The 20,949-nt window shown below is 38.7% G+C and overlaps 1 protein-coding gene and 2 pseudogenes across 2 annotated transcripts in view; 2 read left to right on the forward strand and 1 right to left on the reverse strand.

The window, feature by feature from the left end:
* The first annotated feature begins 1,094 nt into the window (after positions 1-1,094).
* On the forward strand, positions 1,095-2,370 carry LOC134210038 (uncharacterized; annotated as a pseudogene).
* A 13,100-nt stretch (positions 2,371-15,470) lies between these two features.
* Positions 15,471-16,578, reverse strand: LOC134210039 (RNA-binding protein spenito-like; annotated as a pseudogene).
* Positions 16,579-18,630: 2,052 nt separating this feature from the next.
* Positions 18,631-20,949, forward strand: part of LOC134212921 (transmembrane protein 65) — a 101,691-nt gene continuing 99,372 nt past the window's right edge. For both annotated transcript variants that reach the window (XM_062691258.1, XM_062691259.1), the window contains exon 1: positions 18,631-19,648. In XM_062691258.1, the coding sequence (XP_062547242.1) occupies positions 19,216-19,648 (433 nt within the window). In that variant the 5' untranslated portion in view covers positions 18,631-19,215. The remainder of the gene's footprint in view (positions 19,649-20,949) is intronic.

The raw sequence follows: 20,949 nt of genomic DNA on the forward strand, positions 1-20,949 counted from the left end.
TTCTAAATGTCACGCTACCGGAACTTGCAGATGTAGGAATTGTACAGCCCATTGAACAACTCAGGAGGGTGAAACGCCTGTCATCCGCGGTACAGTGGCACTCTACCCAACATCGTTTTTGGTACTTCTGTTTTTGGTACCCAGTTTCTGGGTGGTATACCCGATTTCAGCTGCTCGTTTTGGGTGATTGGTTCGTTCGCAGTTAGTGCTAATTGTCGGCATATAACTTCTCCTGGTGAAAACTTGCAATTGATTGAGGTATATCGAGGCTTTTGTGTTTGCATGACTTTTTTATGTCGAAAAGAAGCCCGTGAATACTTCCGAAGCTTTGTTTTATTATGAAATCAACGAAATTAAAACAAAAACATTGTACGCCATATTGAACGAATGGTGGGTAGGCGTATTAGCCTTCTCTTCAGTACCCTGGAATAACTACAGGCACTTTTAACACGAAGCATACCATTTTTTTGTTGCATAAAAAAGTTGCTTCTCCGTCGCATGACTCACTATGATGATCGCCAAAGTCCCTTCAAAAACTTCAATGAAGCAACCTTCTCAGATGTAAACAAACATTTTATCAATAAATTATCGGTCGTCTATCACAATTGTAGTTTCATTAAAAAAAATACAAATATTCCAATAATAATACAGTAAAAGCACAAAAATCCAGCGATAAGAATCATTTTCCTTACGCATATACTCCATAAACTGAACTTTTTAAAAGTATGTGTTAACTTTATAGATTCTATTTTGTCAACCCATGTATTTGATAGAAATGCATACTGGCGATAATTCATTAATATCACACATACTTATCATGAGTACAACCCCATTGCAAAAATCCATGTGGGTTGGCACATGAATTGAATGACCTTTTTTGTTTGAGTGATAGTATAAAATGTATACTAACCAGCATTAAAGTTTAAACTAAACTCATATAACGTGAACATATTTTCGGTTTGCATTCTGTCTTTTGCAATTTTTCTTTCATTTACCTACTTGCCAAACATTGCGTTGTTCTGAATTTTCATTAGTTTAATAGGAAATACCGATTTTTCCGTCGCGAGTGTTCTGTTTATCCACCTTTTTCCACCATGTTTTGCATAGCGAAAAATGTGAACGGTTTTCGAATGTTTGCGGGCAGATTGGTAGATTCCAAAACAGAGCTGCAACTCCCTCAAGGACGACAACTACCATATCCGCGGAAATCCGGCCATGTTGTTGATTCCCGTTTTGATTCTGTCACGCACACGGGTATTACGGTCCGCAACAGTTGGATTATCCCATCATTCCTGAGATGCCGCTGGCACTCAGCATCGTCCGTAGTAAGTGGCAATAGTACTCGCAAGTACGATGCTACCATTGACGAATACATAGACGGAGTGGTGGCCATTTTTTCGGGCACCACTATATACCCCTGGGGAGTGACGGATTACAATTATTACACTCACTCGACCATTGAGAAGCCCTCAATCCAAATCACGTCAGTTTGACAACAGTTGTCATTTCCATTTTTGTTTACCTCCTGTTTCTGATTCAAAAATCAATGAATCGAGACGAGTTTGTTTAATCACGGTGGAAACCAATGTTCTGAAGCCAAAACAAGAAACACAACAGCGGTACACTCGAGGTCGGGGAGTGAAACGTACCAGCAATGGCGCTAAAGTGGTACCCACCAAGAAAATTCATCCTCGAGCGATTCCCGAACCGGATCCGCCGGTTCAATACATTTCGTCGGTAATTGTGGATGGTCAGGATGTTTACTATACATACTCAAAAAGTAGGCGACGATAGTTCGGAAGCAATTGGATTAACGGAGGAGGAGGATGCCTGCGATTGTGTCGTTAGACGTTGATGGGACCTACACGGACGACGCGCCGGAGGGGTAAGAGCAGCAGCTGCTGAAGGATGAGCAAGAGTACTATAATGTTGAACCGCTGGAGTCAGATGTTTGTTTAATCTGCTTGAGTTGTCGGACCTCAAGGACCACATTGTGGACGCACGACGGATTGAAGAGCAGATCAAAGATATGCATGTGAATATTGTAACAGAATATTTTCGGAAAGACCCTGGGCCTGGACCGACACATCGGTAAAATACACTTCACAGGATCACCTCAATGGACACACTGGGGATCGTGTTTACCAAAGCGGTGAATGCAAAGATCAGCGTATGCCTTCCGGATGGGATGTCTGGTGCACAAAATCTTCGACCATGTGAAGCTGAACGGCGTATACGTGTGCCCCGGGCTGTCGAGCGGCACAAGTACCGGCACAGCCGAGTACTGCACCAGTAGCAGCAACAGCACCAGCACCAGCTAGATCTAATAATGGGACACAGCGGAAGAAGAAATTCCGTCAACGCCGGTAAGACATCTTATTTTTTCAAGGAAAATGAGCGAAACAAATTTCTCAATGTTTTTGAAAGCTTCTCCAAAAACCGAAACGTGGATCAGTCGCTTTCGTCTGTACCACGAAACAGGAAGAAATTTTAATATTAATTTACGGTAAGCCATTGACATTTCTTTTACAATTATAGTTTTTTCAAAAGCTCCAGAAACAAGTGAATGTTGCTTCGATTGATTATGTCATATTGATTTTACTTTTGAACACATAGGCTTTGGTCCGATACGCGAATTAAAATCAAATTAAACTTAAAAATGACAGTTCAATAATATTCAAATAACCCTACTCGCAGAGCAAGATTACTTTGACCGATGTTGAATCGTTTTTGATAGATTTCCGAACTGTCACTTTTAAGTTTAATTTGATTTTAAATCGCGAATCGGACCAAAGCCTTAAAAAACAATACAAAGTACGAAAAAGTCCTCTTGAAAGAAATTTATATAAAATGAGAATTATATTTCGGTAATTCCTATTTCAAAAAATGGGATTTGGTTCGTTATTTAGAGGGCAGGCCATAGTAATTTATGTATTCAATATGAATGTAATGTTTTTAAACATATCAGGCATAATTTTTCATAAGGACGTATGTAACAAAAGTAAACAAAACGAGATTTTGAATACAACATGACAATCACACGCGACTTTATATAATACTCATCGATTTTACTGATTTTAGATCTTAAAATTATTTAATACAATCTTTTTACGAATCGACGTATGTAGAATTTTCTATTTTTGAAGTCTCACTGTTACATACGTCGCTTTAACATATGGGAACTAAGAGCGACCATGTGAATATCATGTTGTATTAAAAACCTCGTTTTGTTTACTTTTATTACATACGTCCTTATGAAAAATTATGCTTGAATTTGAATTTAATTAATTATTTATTTATTCATTATTAATGAAAACTATTTTCCAGGTCAACAGGTCAACAGCTTCGTCTTGATGGACGATCGCATAGTTGATGTAATTTCCTTGGAAAAAACTTATTCATCTCGGACAGTCAAATGCCTAAGCAAGCTGATTTGTTTATGCTGGATCTCTGACACTGAGCTGGCGGGTGGATTGGACGACGGTCATCTGATGATGTTCAACGTGGACGACGGTGACGAAGAGACTATGAATCACGAGTTAAAGCAAAATTTGCACAATAAACATCCGGTGCCTGCCGACTTGCATGTTGATTACGGAGGCGGATGAATTGGGTTTGCACAAGTACCCTCAGCAGTCAGAGCACAATTGTTATTAATAAAGGTGGAGTTTGGAAGCATTTGATCGGTATGGTCACAGTGGAAACGGAAGACGGCTGATTGGTTGATTAGTTGTTTTTTTTTGGTTTCTTGATTGGTTGATTAGTTGATTGATTGATTGACTGGTTGGTTGCTGCTTGATTTGTTAGTTGGAATAATGGTTGATTGGTTGGTTTCTTTTTTGTTTATTGATTATTTGATTGGTTCATAATTTGGTTGATTGGTTGCTTGAATGGTTGATTAGTTGGTTGGTTGAATGATTGCTTGGTTGATTGGTAGCTTGCTTGAATGGTGGGTTACTTGATTGATTGGTAGTTTGCTTGAATGGTTGGTTATTTGATTGATTGCTGCTTGATTTGTTAGATAGTAGAATAATTGATTGGTTGGTTGATTGCTTGCTTGATTGGTTGGTCGGCTGGTTAGTTGACATGTTGTTTTGTTGGTTGCTTGGTTGGTTGATTAGTTGATTCGTTGCTTGATTGATTGGTGGCTTACTTGAATGGCTGATTGCTGGATTAGTTGGTTGGTTATTTGGTTGATGGGTTTGCTTTACCGTTTGATTGAATGGTTGGTCGGCTGGTTGGTTGATTAGTTGTTTTGTTGGTTTCTTGATTGGTTGATTAGTTGATTGATTGGTTTGTTATGCTTGATTAGTTAGTTGGTAGAACTGTTGATTAGTTGATTCCTTGATAGTTGGCTGGTTGCTTAATTGGTTGGTTGGTTGGTTCATTGTTTATTGGTTGCTTGGTTGGTTATTTAATTGATTGGTTGCTTGATTGGCTAATCCAGCAATCAGCCATTCAAGCAAGCTACCAATCAATCAAGCATCGAATCAACTAATCAACCAACCAAGCAACCATTGAAGCAACGAACAAATCAACTAATCAACTAACCAGCCGACCAGCCAATCAAGCAACCAAACAATCAACCAGTCAAGCAACCAATCAACCAAATTACCAACCAATAAATCAATCAACGAACAATGAAGCAACCATCCAATCAACCATTCTACCAACTAACAAATCAAGCAGCAATCAACCAACCCATCAACCAAACAACTAACCAATCAAGAAACCTAGCAAACAACATATTAACCAATCAACCAAGAAACCAACAAAACAACACGGAGAAAAACCACATTAGTTTGAAACAACCAAAACGCTGGTTGAATATCAAACTGCAATTTTTGTTGTTTTTAAGCCTAAATTGTTTATTTCAAACTCGAAGTGGTTGTTTAAAACTAAATAATTTTACACTTTATTTCCAACCAGTATGATAGTTTGATTCAACATTGATTATAGTTTCTTTTAACTAAAATGATTGTTATCGCAAACTAAAATATAGTTAGATGCTGCTATAATTCAGGTTGTTTTTTCCAATGCGATTATAGCGAAATTTAAACTAAGAAATTAATTTGATTCAACCAGAGCAATATGTTGAATCAAACTGATACAAAAATAACCTAGAATTTCAGTTTTAAATTACTATAAATATGTTTTGTTGTTTATTTGCATCATTTGAATAAAAGCCGGTCGGTATAAATTTCAACAGCGTTCAAACTATTGTTTAGAACTACGAAATGGTTGCAATGGATCTCGGATTCATGTCTCTAGATGCACTCGCTGACGACCGGCCCAGAGAATATTGGATATATTCTAAACAATATTATTAAAGTAAGTATTCTGGTCTTAAAATCAGTGAAAGTGTTTTCATTTGTTTGATTTTTTTTTCGTTTCTGCTGAGAATTTTGCTTCGTGTCAGCTAGATCACATGAGCTGGAGGGCAGAAACCATCATGCGCCGTAGTACAATTATTGGCTCTTCCGCACCGGGATGGCCGATGCTGGAGAGCGATCCGGCTGTTGATCCCCGAAGAGCGGTACATGGTTTTCGTACAATGGACGGTTTTCTTACCGCCCCTGGAAAACAGATTCTGCTGTTTATATGATTTTTGACTATGGTAAAGACTGCTTATTTTTATTTCAATTTGTTTTGGAAAAATAAATATAATTCGATATTTGATGAGTTCACAACTGTATTTTTCTGTTGAAATTGAAGGGGAATCCGAAAACAAAAAAAAAACAACAAAAGATTTGGTTAATTCAACGTAAAATGTTCGTTTGTTTCAAACTAAGATACTTTGAAACCAAACTAAACTTTTTGGTTGAAACAAACAGTGTTTTGATTTTGTTTTGTAGTTGTCAAAATGAAACAACCAACATTTTGGTTGTATCAAACTAATGTTTGTTTAGAATAACCAAAAAGCTCGAGAACGTTTACTTCAAATATAAGTTACATTCAAACAACACATGAGGTCAAATCAAACTAAACATTTGTTTGTGCTGAATTCAACCTAGTATTTTGGTTAAAATAAACTAAAATATGTTTGTTTCTACTATATATTTTTCTCCGTGAACTAATCAACTAACCAGCCGACCAACAATCAATCAACCAGTTAAGCAACCAACCAACAATGAAGCAACCAATTAAGCAACCAACCAACTATAAACCATTCAACAGTTCTACCAACTAACAAATCAAGCAGCAACCAACCAATCAATCATTCTACCAACTAACAAATCAAGCAACCAACCAATAATCAGGCAACCAACCAACTAATCTACCAATCAAGTAATCAACAAAACAACTAATCAACCCATCAAGCAACCGACCAACAATCAACCAACCAACTAATCAATCAACCAATCAGGCAACCAATCAACTGAATAATTAACTAGTCAACGATCAGTACATTCAAAGTTAATTGCCTATATGCCGGGTATTAAGCCACCCGGAGTGGAAATTAATTACTATGTCTGAAACTTGATTATGCATATGTACAACATGTAATAGATTTAGTTCGGAAAAGGTATTGGAGGGTAACCGCCCCTTCGGTGGGGTTTGATCCGAAGTCGAAGGGGCGGTTACCCTCCAATACCTTTTCCGAACTAAATCTATCACATGTTGTACATATGCATAATCAAGTTTCAGACATAGTAGTCAACGATTCCAGCAACCAACCAATCAAGCAATCAACTAATCAGCCATTCAAGCAACCAACAAAACAACTAATCAACTAACCAGCCGACCAACCAATCAATCAACCAGTCAAACAACCAATCAGCCAAATAACCTCTTCCTCTCCCCCACGGGCAACTTAGGCATTGCCTTGCGTCATTCGTGCACATGAGGAAACTTGCCTCTGTCTATCGAACACTCTTCGAGCACATTCAACACATCCACGTCCTGCTTGCTTGGTTCCTGCCCCTCAATAAATAATTTGTAACGTTTCTTTGTACCATCACTGCTATCGCTCCCACTACCACTACTTCTAAAATCATCCCCACATTATTCCACATCAAGGAACTGGTCTTCGTCCGCACTCAGCATCGCTTTGTCCTCACCTGAACGTAACAATGTGGTTAAATCGAATTCGTTTGATTTGTTCGAGAAAAACAAAGGACTCGATGGAGGTGTCTAATAAGCCACGTTTGGGTCATCCAAATTGGAATCGCTCTCTAGTTCGGAATCACTGCAACTAAAATACACGTCTTCTTCCTCGCCGGACAGCTCCCCGAACGCCGTGACGGTTGGATTCCGATACATATCGAAATTCCTCAACTGCGTCCCTATAGCAGCTCGACCCAGACTGGAAACCGTTTACTCAGAGCCGTGGCTGAACTGCTGCTGTTACTGATACCGCTCGATGCTGTACCGCCAACTTCCGTTGCTCGCGCCGTTTGGTTGAGCACTTGGCGTGAACCCCGTTGAACCGGTAGTTGCAACAGTGCACCAGCGGATCTTCACGCCACGGCCGACTGCTACATGCTTCTGTTTCTGTGAGAAACGGGAGACGATTCCTGTCTGGATCGGATGTGCCCGCTGTAGGGATCGTAAAGAATTATAAAATGAATAAGAAGTATAAATATATATAGAAGAAAAATATAAAATATAAAAATATTATAGAAGTATAAATAACCTGGCTGTTGGCGGCCATAAGTTTGTCCTTCTTGTGGATGTAGAAATCAAGGAAGTTTTGCAAACAAATCAGACTGTCGTGCAGACCAGCCGAATTCAACTCTCGACTTTTGTCCAGCAGAACTTTTAGACGATGGATCACACTTCGCGATGTCTCGCTCTGTTTCTCGATGTTGATCACCACTACCTGGGCATACACTGTTAGATGACTTAACCCATTAATGGGTACTATGTTATTGTTGATATTATTCCCACCGTGAAAAATTCACCCATTTTCTTTATAAAGCGCCACTACTCATTAAAATGGGTAGTGGCACTTTTTCAAGAAAATGGGTGAATTTTTCACGGTTGGAATAATATCAACAATAACATAGTACCCATTAATGGGTAAAGTCATCTAACCGTGTAGCGCAAGTGCACCAGGGATGCCAGAAGATATTTTCATATGTCTTCACAGTCGTTTAAAAATGTCTTCAAATGTCTTCAATATTAAAATAACGATTATTAGCGAGAAATTTCAAAATCCAATAGGTTCAATAAAAATCAAAATCAATCAAAAAATCAATATTCAATAATCTCCTTGTTTTACTGATGTGGAATAATATTTATTTTTTTAACATACAAATTGTTAGATTTCAAGAGAATATTCTTTAAATTTTTTTTTTTATCACGGGTTTCCCCTGGATTTTGTACTGAGGCGGATTTTTAACTGAATTTTCACGTGGAATTCTTCCAAATTTCTTTTAAAAGAATACCCTGTTGGGATTCATAATTTACTGTGAAATACTTGAAGAAACATCCAGAGGGGCATTCTTGGAGAGTCATTCGGCAACTTTCTTAAAAGATCTTCCAGAGGAAGAACTTCCGGAGAGATCCCTTGTGGAGCTTCCGCCGCAATCCTAGGAAAAGTTTAGGAAAATATCCTGGAAGAACTACTGGAGGAATTCGTGAAGGAACTACTGAAGGAGTTCTGGAGAAACTTCTGGAACTTCTTCCAAATGAAGTCCTGGAGGATTTTTCGGAAAAATCCCTGAAACTTCCGGACAATTTCCTGGAGGGATTACAGAAAGAATACCAGGACGATTTTTTGAAGAAATTCATAGAGGAATTCGCAGAGTAAATACTGGAAGAATGTCCAAAAATATTTCTAGAAGAATAATCAAAAGAATTCAAGGAAAAATTTAACAAGAGTGTGTAGCAAGTTTCCTCTGAATTTCTTTTAGGTAGATTTTCCTGTAGAAATTTACCTTGAAAATTATGAGAAATTAACATTTAACACCAGCATAATTTCAGTTTCTTATTGACATTCGTAAGAACTTTTAATGAAAATTAATTGAGACAATTTTCTTGTGGAAATTAAAAGGGATTTATTGTGGGAATTGTGGAAATCAAGATGAATTTTCCGTTTAAATTTTGGAGGATTTCCTTTATGTTTTTTTTACGGTAATTATTAAATATAAATTTTGTACTGAATTTACAATTCCAATTCTCTTGAATATAGACAAGAAATTCTTCATAATTTTCATCGGAAATTCTTTTAAAAATTCACAGAAAATTCAAAGAGTTTCCCGTCGAATATTTAGACGAAAGTCATATGGGCATACCGAAAAGATCAAATGAATTCGTAAGGAATTGAGAAAAAGATCAGGTTCTAGCTGAACGATTGAATAGATTAAATCAAGTCATAGAAGAGTTCAATATATTTTTGCCGTAAAATAAAACGGCAATTGCGTTCCAATGTAATGATCGAAATACCTTTTTACATACACGCCATCGGGAATTTTTTAACCAGCGCCTAACTCCAAGTTAAGTGCGTACGTATGAAGTTTAAAATGCGTTGCATTTATCAGCCAGCTAGTGCGAATGTACTTTTATGTTTGAGATTCTAAGCCCCAGACAAAGACTATTAGGGTGGGTGCACCAATTGTCGCCATCGTCGCCATACATAAGAACAAGGGGCTGTCCACAAACCACGTAGACCGAAATTTCACATTTTCAAACCCCCCCGTCCCTCCTAGTAGACTTTCGTAGACTTTTCCGAAACCCCTCCCCCCCTCCTTTGAAGTCTACGTAGACTTTTCTAAATTTCACAAAATATCATATGCGGTTTAAAAAATATGGAGATCAACGTTTTAATCAATTCAGCTATTCAAACCCATTTTCATTATGTAAATATTACCATAAAATTCGAATTTCCAAAACAAAATTAAACTGAACAAAATCCAACAAAACAAATTTAACAAATAAACAATTTAAAACGTAATAAAATTTAATCCTTTGTCCATAGCTCCCGAATAGCTCAAATCTTGAAGCCAATTTTATTTCTGTTGAACTCGATTCTTCACAGAGGTGTGCGCCACCGCCGCCGACACTTTTGCATGGGCACGCCATTGCCTCAAATCTGTAACGCATCTGAACGGTTCAAATTTGTAGAAAACCGAACAATTTTCAGAACTTCGAAAAATTTCGAGTTGAGTCCCAAGAATTTCCTTCTAGAATCCAAAAGTTTTCCCATTATTAGTAATTTTCAGTGAAAATTTTATTTTATTTCCCCAGGTAATTTTAAGTTTAAACGAACATTTCGAAATATTTCCCGTGGAATTTTAGAATGGTTTCCTACGATATTTTTAAATTTCTGTTTCAAATTTGGAGCAATTTCCACATTTCAAAGAATTTTCCGAATAATTTTCGATGGAAATTATGAAGAGTTTTCTGTTGAAATTTTCGTGAATTTCTCATAAAAATTTCGAATAAATTTTCGTAAAATTGATAAAGGCTTTCTTACAAAAATTGCAAATACATATTTTATTTGTGGAAACTCATAGAGTTTTTGGTGGAAAAATAAAATAATCTCTCGCGGAAATTTTTAACATTTTCTATAGCAATTCCGAAGATTTTCCATAAATAATTCCAAAGAATTTGCCATAGAACTTTTGATTAATTTGCCGTTAGTTTTCCAATAATTTCCTATGGACATTCCGAAAAGTTTTGCTTATCTGTCTAAAGAATTCCTCGCGAAAATTCCGAAGAGTTACCGAAATTAAGAAAAGTTTCCCAGGGACTTCCTAGAAAATAGGGCTTCCATTCTCGGGAAGGTTTTCCCGGGATATGAACATAAGTTTCTCGAATTTCCCAGGAAATGTTTTTGCGGGTTTTAAATTTGATACAAATATTAGTCTAAAGAACTGATCTTTTATATTTTTACTAATATTTGCTCTTCGTTCTCTTAATAAAATTCCGTCTTAAAAATTGATGGACGAAATGTCTTCTTCCAATAAACAAATCAAAATCCTCTTAATTTCCCCACTTATTGATAATAAATGAAGTCATGCATAAGAAGAGTTGCATGACTTGTGCGATGCAATCTTGAAGCTTTTAGGTGGTGGTGCAGAGCGACATGTTTCCAATATCACAGATCTTTGACTACTATATCGATTAGGAAAACGTTATATTTCAGAAGGCAACAATGGGCCTAAGAGAAGATCACATCAGGGCACCGCATACTTTATGCTGGAACAAGAGCTAGAATCTGCAAAATAAAGATGAAATCTCCAAATTCTCTGGTGCAAAGGAGATAATGTTTTTGGTAAACTTATTCAGAATCGTCAACAATTCTATGTTTATATGAGGCCATATCCATGTGAAATGGAGCCCTTTTTTTTGTTCTCAGCAATTATATGCTGTGAAAGTCGTTCAGGTCTGTATTTCGTATTTTTCTTTAGTCATATGGTTAATTCTTCGGTTTTTTTTATTTCTAAGCTCTTATTTTTATTAGATTATAAAAAAAAAAATTTGCGATTCTATGCGTCTACTCATAATCGTTTTCGCATGATGAGATACGCTTTTCATAACTTTTTTTAGCTAAATTGGACAAAATTTCGAGGTGGCTAAAATAGATTGGTTGTTGACTTCTCAGACTTCTAAAAGAATCTATCAAAAGATAGGAATACTTACATTGTATGCTTCAACATGGATATAAAGTATACGGCATACTTGAATAATTTTGTCATTCATTCAACTTTGCGTAGAATGATCCGATTTTGATGAAACCGGAACCACCGTCGCGGAAACTCTTCTAGTATACTGTCCCATTGCAAAACCTCAGATTGGCCCCTGGCCAACGGAGAAGTACCGTATGCCATATACCCTGAAAAAAGTTACTTTCGCAGAACACCCGGAACCTGCTACAAATTGACCAGAGAGTCTTACAGTCCTCAAAATGTATCTTTAATGAAGATCATATATGCATCGTCTTGGGTAAACATGAATCAACCTTTTTGTCTAACCCCTTTTGAAAAATAAATTGGCAAATTTCTTACTTTTGTAATGTAGGTATTTCAACATTGAGCACGCAGCAGTAAAATCTACTTGAAAATAGTTCCAACATAAGGCGAAATAACCTGAGCTCTAAAATTTATTTTTGATAATAATTTTGAATACATTTCTGTCGATCAAAGTGCTCAAATTTATTTCCCGGGATCCCGGGAATTTCTAGAAAATCTCCAATGGAAATTCTGAAGGGAAATTTCGGAGAATTCCCCTAACAAGTATTAAAAAATGTCTTTTGGAAATTCAAATGACTTTTCATTTGATATTCTAAAATGCTTCCTTTGTAAATTCCAAAGAATTTTCCGTTGAAGTACACCAAAATTTCCCGTTAAAATTCTTAAGAATCACTTGTCGTTTGCATAGAAGTTCCTGCCGAAAATCAAAAGAGGTTCTAGTAGAATCTGCAATAAAATCGGAGAGGAAATTTTAAAAAAATCTAAGGTTTTTATAGAACACTTCAGAGAATTTTCCTTATCAACTTAGAAGAATTTCCATGTGAAATCCATGGTAGTTTCAAGCCGTAGTTCAGCAAAAAAAAAACTTAAAAATCAAACAAGTGAACTTCTCACAAAGCTGCTGCACAAATTGTTATCAAAAAAAAAGTCTACGTAGACTTTTGGTATACCCTCCGTCCCCCTTCGTAGACTTACGTAGACTTTTTCGAAACCCCTCCCCCCCCCTCTCAAGAGTCTACGTGGACAGCCCCCAACTATTTTTAAATAAATAAGTAAAAGACATGTGGGTGGACTTAATATATCAAGCGAAAGGTTTTACTTCCTGCTTCTTAGAACAGCTGTGAAAACCACAATAAAATTTGTTATTACCCGCAAAATTGATTAATCCATAATAGAAGACATGCACCAGTTATGGCACTATTTTTAATTTTGTTCTTATTTGGCAAATCCCATCGTTTTCTTATGGGATTGGCCAAATAGGGACCACTAGTGCGACAACTGGTGCAAAGGACGTCGAAAATTAAGCAAAATCAATTTTAAAATTATTCCGCATAATAAAAACAAGATGTTATATGGTCAGAATCATTATTACGATGTAAGATATAGCTTCACAGTTTACGTTGCGGTTATCGTATACTTTTCGATCGATTCAACCATAACTGCTCGACAACATCACTAAATGTCAACATATAACATGCTGTCTCTAAAATGTTCTTTATTTCCTGCATTATATGTCAACATTTTATCATCCTGTTGAGCGAAAATTTTGCACGCGAAAACAGACGATTTTTTATGGTGACATAACTTAACAACCCATTCAACATATTGTTATTTGTCAAATAACCGTACCACAAACTGTTAAAACTTTATATGAGATTGTTCATTTACAGTTGTCAACAGTAAAGGATACTGTTGTCGACCGCACGGGAAAATATCCATGTACAGTTTGTAATTATGCGGGTATGCTTTGCTTGTTTTGGAGAAAATCAAAGGTGTTATCGTATCATATGAATGTGCTTTATAGATATGAACTTGGTTTGCGGTGATTTAATTGGCTATTTGGCATATAAACCACTAGTGCGACAACTGGTGCTATAGCCACAACTGGTACACATAGCCTATTACTTTGTATTTTTTTTTGCATAATACCATATATAGAAGTCGCAGAATTTACAACTAAGAAATAAAATTATATTTTCTCTCGCTGGCTTATTGATTGTCTTCAAGTATCTTCAAATAAGTAGATAAGTCTTCAAATATTTGGAAAAGTCTTCAAAATGTCTTCACGAAATAAATGTCTTCACAAAGATTCAAATGTCTTCAAATTGAAGACATGTCTTCAAATCTGGCATCTCTGAAGTGCACCTTGCTGGAATCTATCGACCCGAACGCGGCATCCTTTCGGTAGTTGTCGGCCATGGTGACTTCCGAACGCATTCCACTACCGCCTGCTGGAAAAACCCACTTAAATCCAGCATAATGGTGCTGTTGCTGCTTTCGTCCAGGTTCTTGACGTTTTGGCAAACACCTGCAGCGAATTATGCGTAATTAACAGGTACGGATTTTTTTGTTAAATATCTTGGCTGTGCATATGCACAGCATATGTTTCGAAATGGACAAATTGATATGAAATTTTGCGAAAAAGAATCCACGTGTCTTGGAGGGACTCGAACCCTCATCCTCCTACTCTCTAGATAGGTGTGATAACACAACACAACAAGAGGTCACGTTTCGGGAAAGCCATCAGAATCCGAGTACCAACCTCCACCGCGAACAGCACTTTTTTTGCAAATTGAATATCTTTCGGTTGCTTGATTTGTCCAGTCGTCACATGTGCTTTACTGTTGTATATCCACAGCCATACCCACAGTATACCCACAGGTACGGATTGCTGATTTTTAGCGGATGAGTTCCGGTGTTGACGACGTCTGATTGCCTAAACGTTTCCGTTTCCTAAACGTTTTATCTGAAACAAACTTAACCAACCGATCGGACTCCACTGCTGGTCGATCGTTGATGTCCTTTCCGTTGGGAGCTGAGGAATTTCACCGTTTCGGTGGCACCGGTGGCACAATCTGATTTCTTTTTGACAGATGATGCACGAGTACACTGAAACAAATTAGAGCGGGATTGAACAGACCAATGCAAGATCTTGATCTAACCTCACTTATTTGACAGTTCACAGAGCTTGTTTACAAGGTGTTAGAAGAAAAATCGATGAGGAGAAAATATAAATTCATATTTTTAGTTTAAAATTGCTGCGATCCGAATATTTCAATGATATTCTATGCATTCAGCATGAAATCAATCGCAAAGGACATCTACATGCGAATAAAATGACGAAACAATTTTATCGGAAGCTTCGCCAGAGGCTAAGTCCCGGTGAAAAAGCTCTGTGAACTGTCAACCTACGTCATCATGCACTGGTCTATAGATAGTGGAATATATAGATGAGCGAAGATAAATCCTCTGTCTCCAAACGAACTGTCAAACGTGTCTCCAAACGAGCATGACGTCACGATTTCAATCGAAACGTTAAGGGCTGTGACGTCATATGCGCGTGTGCACGGGCAAAAAAATCGACTCAGCCATGCTTTCGCTCATCTATAGATTCTACTATCTATAATTCAAAAAGATTCAGAAAAATTTACAAAAAAATACAAAAATAGACCAGTGCATGATGACGTAGGTTGACAGTTCACAGAGCTTTTTCTCCGGGACTTAGCCTCCGGCGCAGCTTCCGATAAAATTGTTTCGTCATTTTATTCGCATGTAGATGTCCTTTGCGATTGATTTCATGCTGAATGCAAAGAATAACACTTAAATATTCGGATCACAGCAATTTTAAACTAAAAATATGAATTTTAATTTTCCCTCCATCGATTTTTCTTCTAACACCTTGTAAACAAGCTCTGTGAACTGTCAAAATAAGTGAGGTTAAGTTAGAGTTTGCATTGGTCTATGATAAAAAAAAAATAATCAATAGATTCAAGTGTCTAACCCCCTGCTACAGTTCGTTATTCATCATCTTACCTTATGTGTTATCTGCGCCCTCATCCGCAACTCAGGCGATTCCTCCTCGGACCACCACGATTATCAGATGGTATTCCTTCAGTCCCTCCTCGGTGAGGTTTTGACATGTTCGTTTCAACAATTCTGTCGAAAAATCGCTTGGCGGGAATGAGTAGAGCACACCGGTTGCTTCCGTTTCTTTATTGAGTAAGGATATAACGCCGGCCGCTTCTTTCTGCTTCAAGTAGGACACGAGATTACGCAGTGGACGCGTCTGAACGCTGGCATCATCCGACGATGCTACCGATGACGTCGATCCCGGCAGGCCGAGGAAGATTGCGTGCGACGATGACGTCGATATGCGCTACTGCACATCTTCCAACTTGGGTTGATCGAGGCGTAGTCGCTGAGTAATACGAAGGTGGTGTTTACCTTCCTCGTCCTTCATCAGGCTGTCCACTATTTCGTTGTTTCCGTCCGTTAGGAACTTGGCGGGGAATAGTGAACTCTTCAAAATCAGCGCCCCTTGCCAGAATGTGGTAGATTTCCGTGCGACTTCTGGTAACGTTCTTGCATTCGATAACATGCCATTCCTATGAGAAGACGAATCAGAATCCGAATCAGCCGGACTGCGTCGCCTCGGTGAACGGGAGCGAGATCTATCGATTCCTGGTTCACGTGATCCAGAACGACGGCGTGAATCATATTCGCCATCGGCTCCTGATCGACGCCATTCATCATTGTCCCCGTGGTGCGGTGGGCCATCACTATGAAAACTGCCACGGAAACCACCACGCCCGCGGAATCCTCCTCTGCCGCGGAACGGTCTTCCACCATAGCCGTACAATGAATTTTCCTCGTATGATGCACCACCTTCCGGATATTCGTAGTCGGGGGCGCGACGATACTCACCGCCTTCCTCAAAACATCCACTGCGCTTTGAGAACGATGGTGTTGTTCCGTTGTCAGCAAAATCGATACGAATACGACGATCCGGTGCCCCTAACGGGAATCCACGCATTTCCTTCACAGCAGCCGTAGCAGCATCAATAGAATCGTACAGAATGTAGGCCTGGGTGTCCTCTTTGTTATATTCGATCTTTTTGATGGCACCAAAACGGTCGAACTCACGCTTCAACTGAGTAACGAAACGAACAAACAACAAACAAACCGAAACGACGTCACAAGGTGAGGGAGAAAAACAAACAAACTGTCAAAACGTCAAGAGGGGTAAGTCAGCGCTCGTAAAATATTTATGTAATTCGTCACCCACGAGGGGTATTTTCTTCAAAATGAAGAAGAAGACATGGTGCCCGATTTTCTTATGGCTTTGTACCGGACATTTCGGTCTATGTATTCGTCAATGATGCTACATCACACACAGTCGGCGCGGTCTCAGGCGCGGTTGGACGTTCCAGCCAGCTACGATGCGGGACGGTGCCGTTCCAATCGAAAAAGCTGCCCTCATCAGGTTTACATACACGTGAATATTATTTTGGTAAGCCAGCATTATTTTTGGAGGATGTTTATAAATAACCCCCTATTATTTTTTTCAGATCGTCGAGCCTAAATCGAAAAAGTCTCGTCCCATTAAAATCATCTGCATTTTCTATCTGGTGCTGAATAAACCATTTTCGGTGGACAGTCACACACAAGATCAAAACAAGCCATCCCTCCACTTCCTGCTCAGCGAGTGAGCCAGATCCCGACATTTTCCAGATCGCTGAGCTCCACCATCCTCGGTGGAAGAAATTCAAGCTCATTCAATTCAGGCCCCGGTTCCGTACCTCTGTATGGTATCCCAAGTGATCGCGTTTCATTATCGTTTGTATGTATATATATTGAGTGGTTTTCAATAAAATTAATAAAAACTGTACTTCATTTACTTTTATTTTTCCAATTATCAGAAGAAATATAAACAAATGAACATAACCTAGAAACCATCCATCAAAACCAAAATAAACTTAGGCTCTGTCTCATTTCCCGAATCAAATTTAATTTTACTTTAAACTGACAGTTCGAAAATTTAAAAATCACCTGGCCATAAGAATGGCTGCGTGCTACCCAGCAATTCCAATAAGACATCGATCAAGAATGATTCGATATCTGTCAAAAGTAATCCTGCTCATCCAGCAGGGTTATTCGATAATTATTGAACTGTCACTTTTAAGTTTAATTAGAGTTTAATCATCCAATTGAGACAGACCCTTAATAATCATAAAGTTAACTTATACTAGAGAACCATTTTTTCAAAGTTATACTATCCTGGTATTGTTGGATCGAATACGAGTTTGGGGTCAACCAGGCGAATAGCCATTTAGAATGACTTTTATACTATTTAGTATAAATATATTTCTGAGTGTACCCGAGAATTATTCTACACGCTAACCTGAAATAACTCAGTCGCTGGGTCGTTTGTACCCGGATTTTTTTTATATTAGCAGTTGTCAAAATCCGGGTATGTCAACAAAATGGATCTGAGTCAGACGAACCCGAAATCTTGGTAACCGGGGACTTAAACATTTTCGGATGTATCAACATGGCGTCGACCGGCGTCGAAGTCGCATGCCAGAATAAATGATGGCATTTTTCGTAGAATGCAGCAAGAAACGTAAGAAGTGTTGAAGTTATCATGGCGGAGCATTGTCGGCACAGCCGGCAAGTGATATGCGTTGGGGATTTTGTTGTATTCAATATTTTTACATATTGTCTGTTTCCTTGGTAACAAAACGCGCCGACCATTTTTTAGGCACTATCAAAATCGTCGCCAACATCTTTATTAGAAAATAATGTCAATCTGCATTAAAAACAGGGCTCAATTTTGGGAAATAATGTGATTATTGAGTATATACAATTTTGTTCACAGTTGATTTGACAGATCTTATGGCCATTTCTGCTGGCGACGATTTTGGCGTCAATTTGTTTTGCGACGATTTCAAATCGTCGCGGCCGATAAGGTGGGAAATTGATAATAACAATAATTTTCTGGAGCGAAAAGAGCTGGGAACCGGTTACCCAGATTTTTCGCTTGTACGGTTACCCAGATTTGAGTCAAGTACCCTTACCCATATTAGAGTAATCACGGTTTTGCCGAATCTGGGTCACTTTGACATAATTTTGGGTAGATCCAGGTTAGCGTGTAGTTTTGTTTTGCTTGAAAAGAATATCGGCTCACAACTCGTTGAAGTTTCTTTTGACGGTTTCAAATCGGTTCTTCTCGGGCCGTGTTGTCAATTTTCGAGCTTCCTCCTCCTGAAAAACAAAAATCGAGAATCAAAACAAAAAGTTTATCCCCGTGCAAAAGCAAAACGAAACAAAATCTTCTTCGTCGACAAGCGAGGAAAATCCGAGAGGAAAGTAAATTCATCGGTAGCGAGCTCCCACAGCACTAGCATTCGCAGCGGGGTCCGACCGTTCTGCTCAGTAGTGTTCTTGTTCTCGTGTCGTTCGGTGTGGAATCGATTCCCTCTCCTGCGTAGACTCCGACGAGGTGGCGGTTGTGCTGTGCATGAGTGTTTGTTGTCCGTTGTACCCCGTGTTCCGAAGCAACCTGTCCACTGAGTGTTATCATCCGTACTAAATTACCCCTTTTTGTAAGACGGTAGTGATAAGAAAAATCCATTCGTGGGTTGTTGGGCAGAGCGATTCAAGTGAATTGTGTAGTCAGAATCGAAGGGATTTAGCTCAGAGAGTGTGGACCAGTTCCGAGAATTGGGTAAAAGATATCGACCGAGGAGCATCCGTGGGTTGGAAATTGTGTTCCATCTGAAGAGGAAAGAAGAACATGAATGCCAGTGTGTCGTGTTTGATGCGGTCGTCCAGCTCGGTTCTTGGGCAGTATGTCAGAGTCACGACGGGGATTGTGGTTCCGGTGCAAACCGGTGCAAGTGGGTTACCTTGTGGTATGGAGCGACAGCAGGAAGCGTCGCAGAACAGAAAATTCAGTAGCATGAGCGGAGAAAGAGGGGGGAACCCGATGAAGAACACCTGTAGGATTACCCACTGCAGGCGAGGCAGTATCAACGGTTATAGTGAGATGCCGTTCCTGAAGGCGGTGATGAGGTTTGACGTGACCCGGGGATACACGCAGGCTGCGTCCACTTTGACGCGAGAGCAGCTTCATGATCTGGTGTATCGCCTCAATGAAGACGAACGGGAGCTTCTGATGAACACGCTGAAGCAGTTCGAATCCAACAAACAGAAGGCTCAATTCGAAGGTAAAAAATCAGTGTTTTAATTTATATGTTAGATAGCTTATAATCGTGCATTCTATCTGTTTCGGTGTTCAAAATGATATGATATCAAATAAGCTATCGTCTACTTTTCTTTAATTGAATGAAACAGCACACAGGAAGATCCGAGTTCGTGAAGCTTATTATGTGTCTAATCGATTTTTGATCAATGATTATGAGAAACGCCAAAGATGGACTACTGGGCCAAAATGCGTCGCCTATAAATAGAACGCGCAGAAAGGTTGCTGCAAATATTTTAACAGACTAGATGTGTGTAGAAGTGTGTAGGCAAGTTTGTGTAGCGATGTGGACCATGTTGTATTATAGTAACGTAAGAAATCAGAAACAATGAGCAAAGAATGACGTGATTCGGTGCTTAATGGCATGGCATTAATGCGGCTGAGAAGGTGTTGTTTACATTTATTTTTCTTTTGAATTACAATAATGTAGGTATCAATTTTGCTTCAGTACTGTTGCAATGATATCATTGTTCAGACTTCTTCTATCCTTAGCTGACTAGCACGGACAATCAATGTTTGAATATGAACTGATGATCAACTTTGTTGCAATTATATGCATATGGTAATATGCATGGGATCGGGGCAAACATGGGGCAGATATGCGTGAAGCGGACGCATAGGCATTTTACTTTTTTCATACATTTATACATTATTTATATATCTATATCTTATTTAAACCTTCATGCCAAAAAACGCTAGAGTAGTGCACCAGCTATTTAGCTTGAGATCGAGGAGCAGAAGAATAAAAAAATGCTATGTCCTTCCATAAGCTTTATAAGGGGCCATCCACAAAGTACGTTACGCCTCAAGGGGGGAGGGGGTTTCGAGAAGTGTGAATGATGATCCATACAAATTGTTTAGGGAATTCATACAAAAAGCTAATGTATCGAACTAATTCATGAAATTCGTATTTTTTTTTAAATTCTCACAATCTCAGCCCGAAGCTAATTCGTCTCTAAGTTTAATTTGTTTAAATTTATGCCGTTTGAAAAATTCTTCCAGTTTGCTAACCTAAATTTAGGAGGTTTGCACCGGTTCAGAAAACGTCGGCGGTGACGTTTGTCGTGATTTTGGTCGACGGCATCGGCGTTTTCGGCGTCACGCTGTGGAAGTGCTTAATGAACAATAAGCTGCGAGGCGGCTCTGTCCCAGTGTGGGGATATAATGCCAATAAGAAGAAGAAGAAGCGTTTCAGTCATGTTCCCATTAAACAAAAGAAATTCTGAAAGTTCGTTCAAATACTTCATCATCAATCGCGAGAGTCAG

The sequence above is a fragment of the Armigeres subalbatus genome, chromosome 2, assembly GCF_024139115.2.
Source record: "Armigeres subalbatus isolate Guangzhou_Male chromosome 2, GZ_Asu_2, whole genome shotgun sequence".
NCBI classification, from domain to species: domain Eukaryota; kingdom Metazoa; phylum Arthropoda; class Insecta; order Diptera; family Culicidae; genus Armigeres; species Armigeres subalbatus.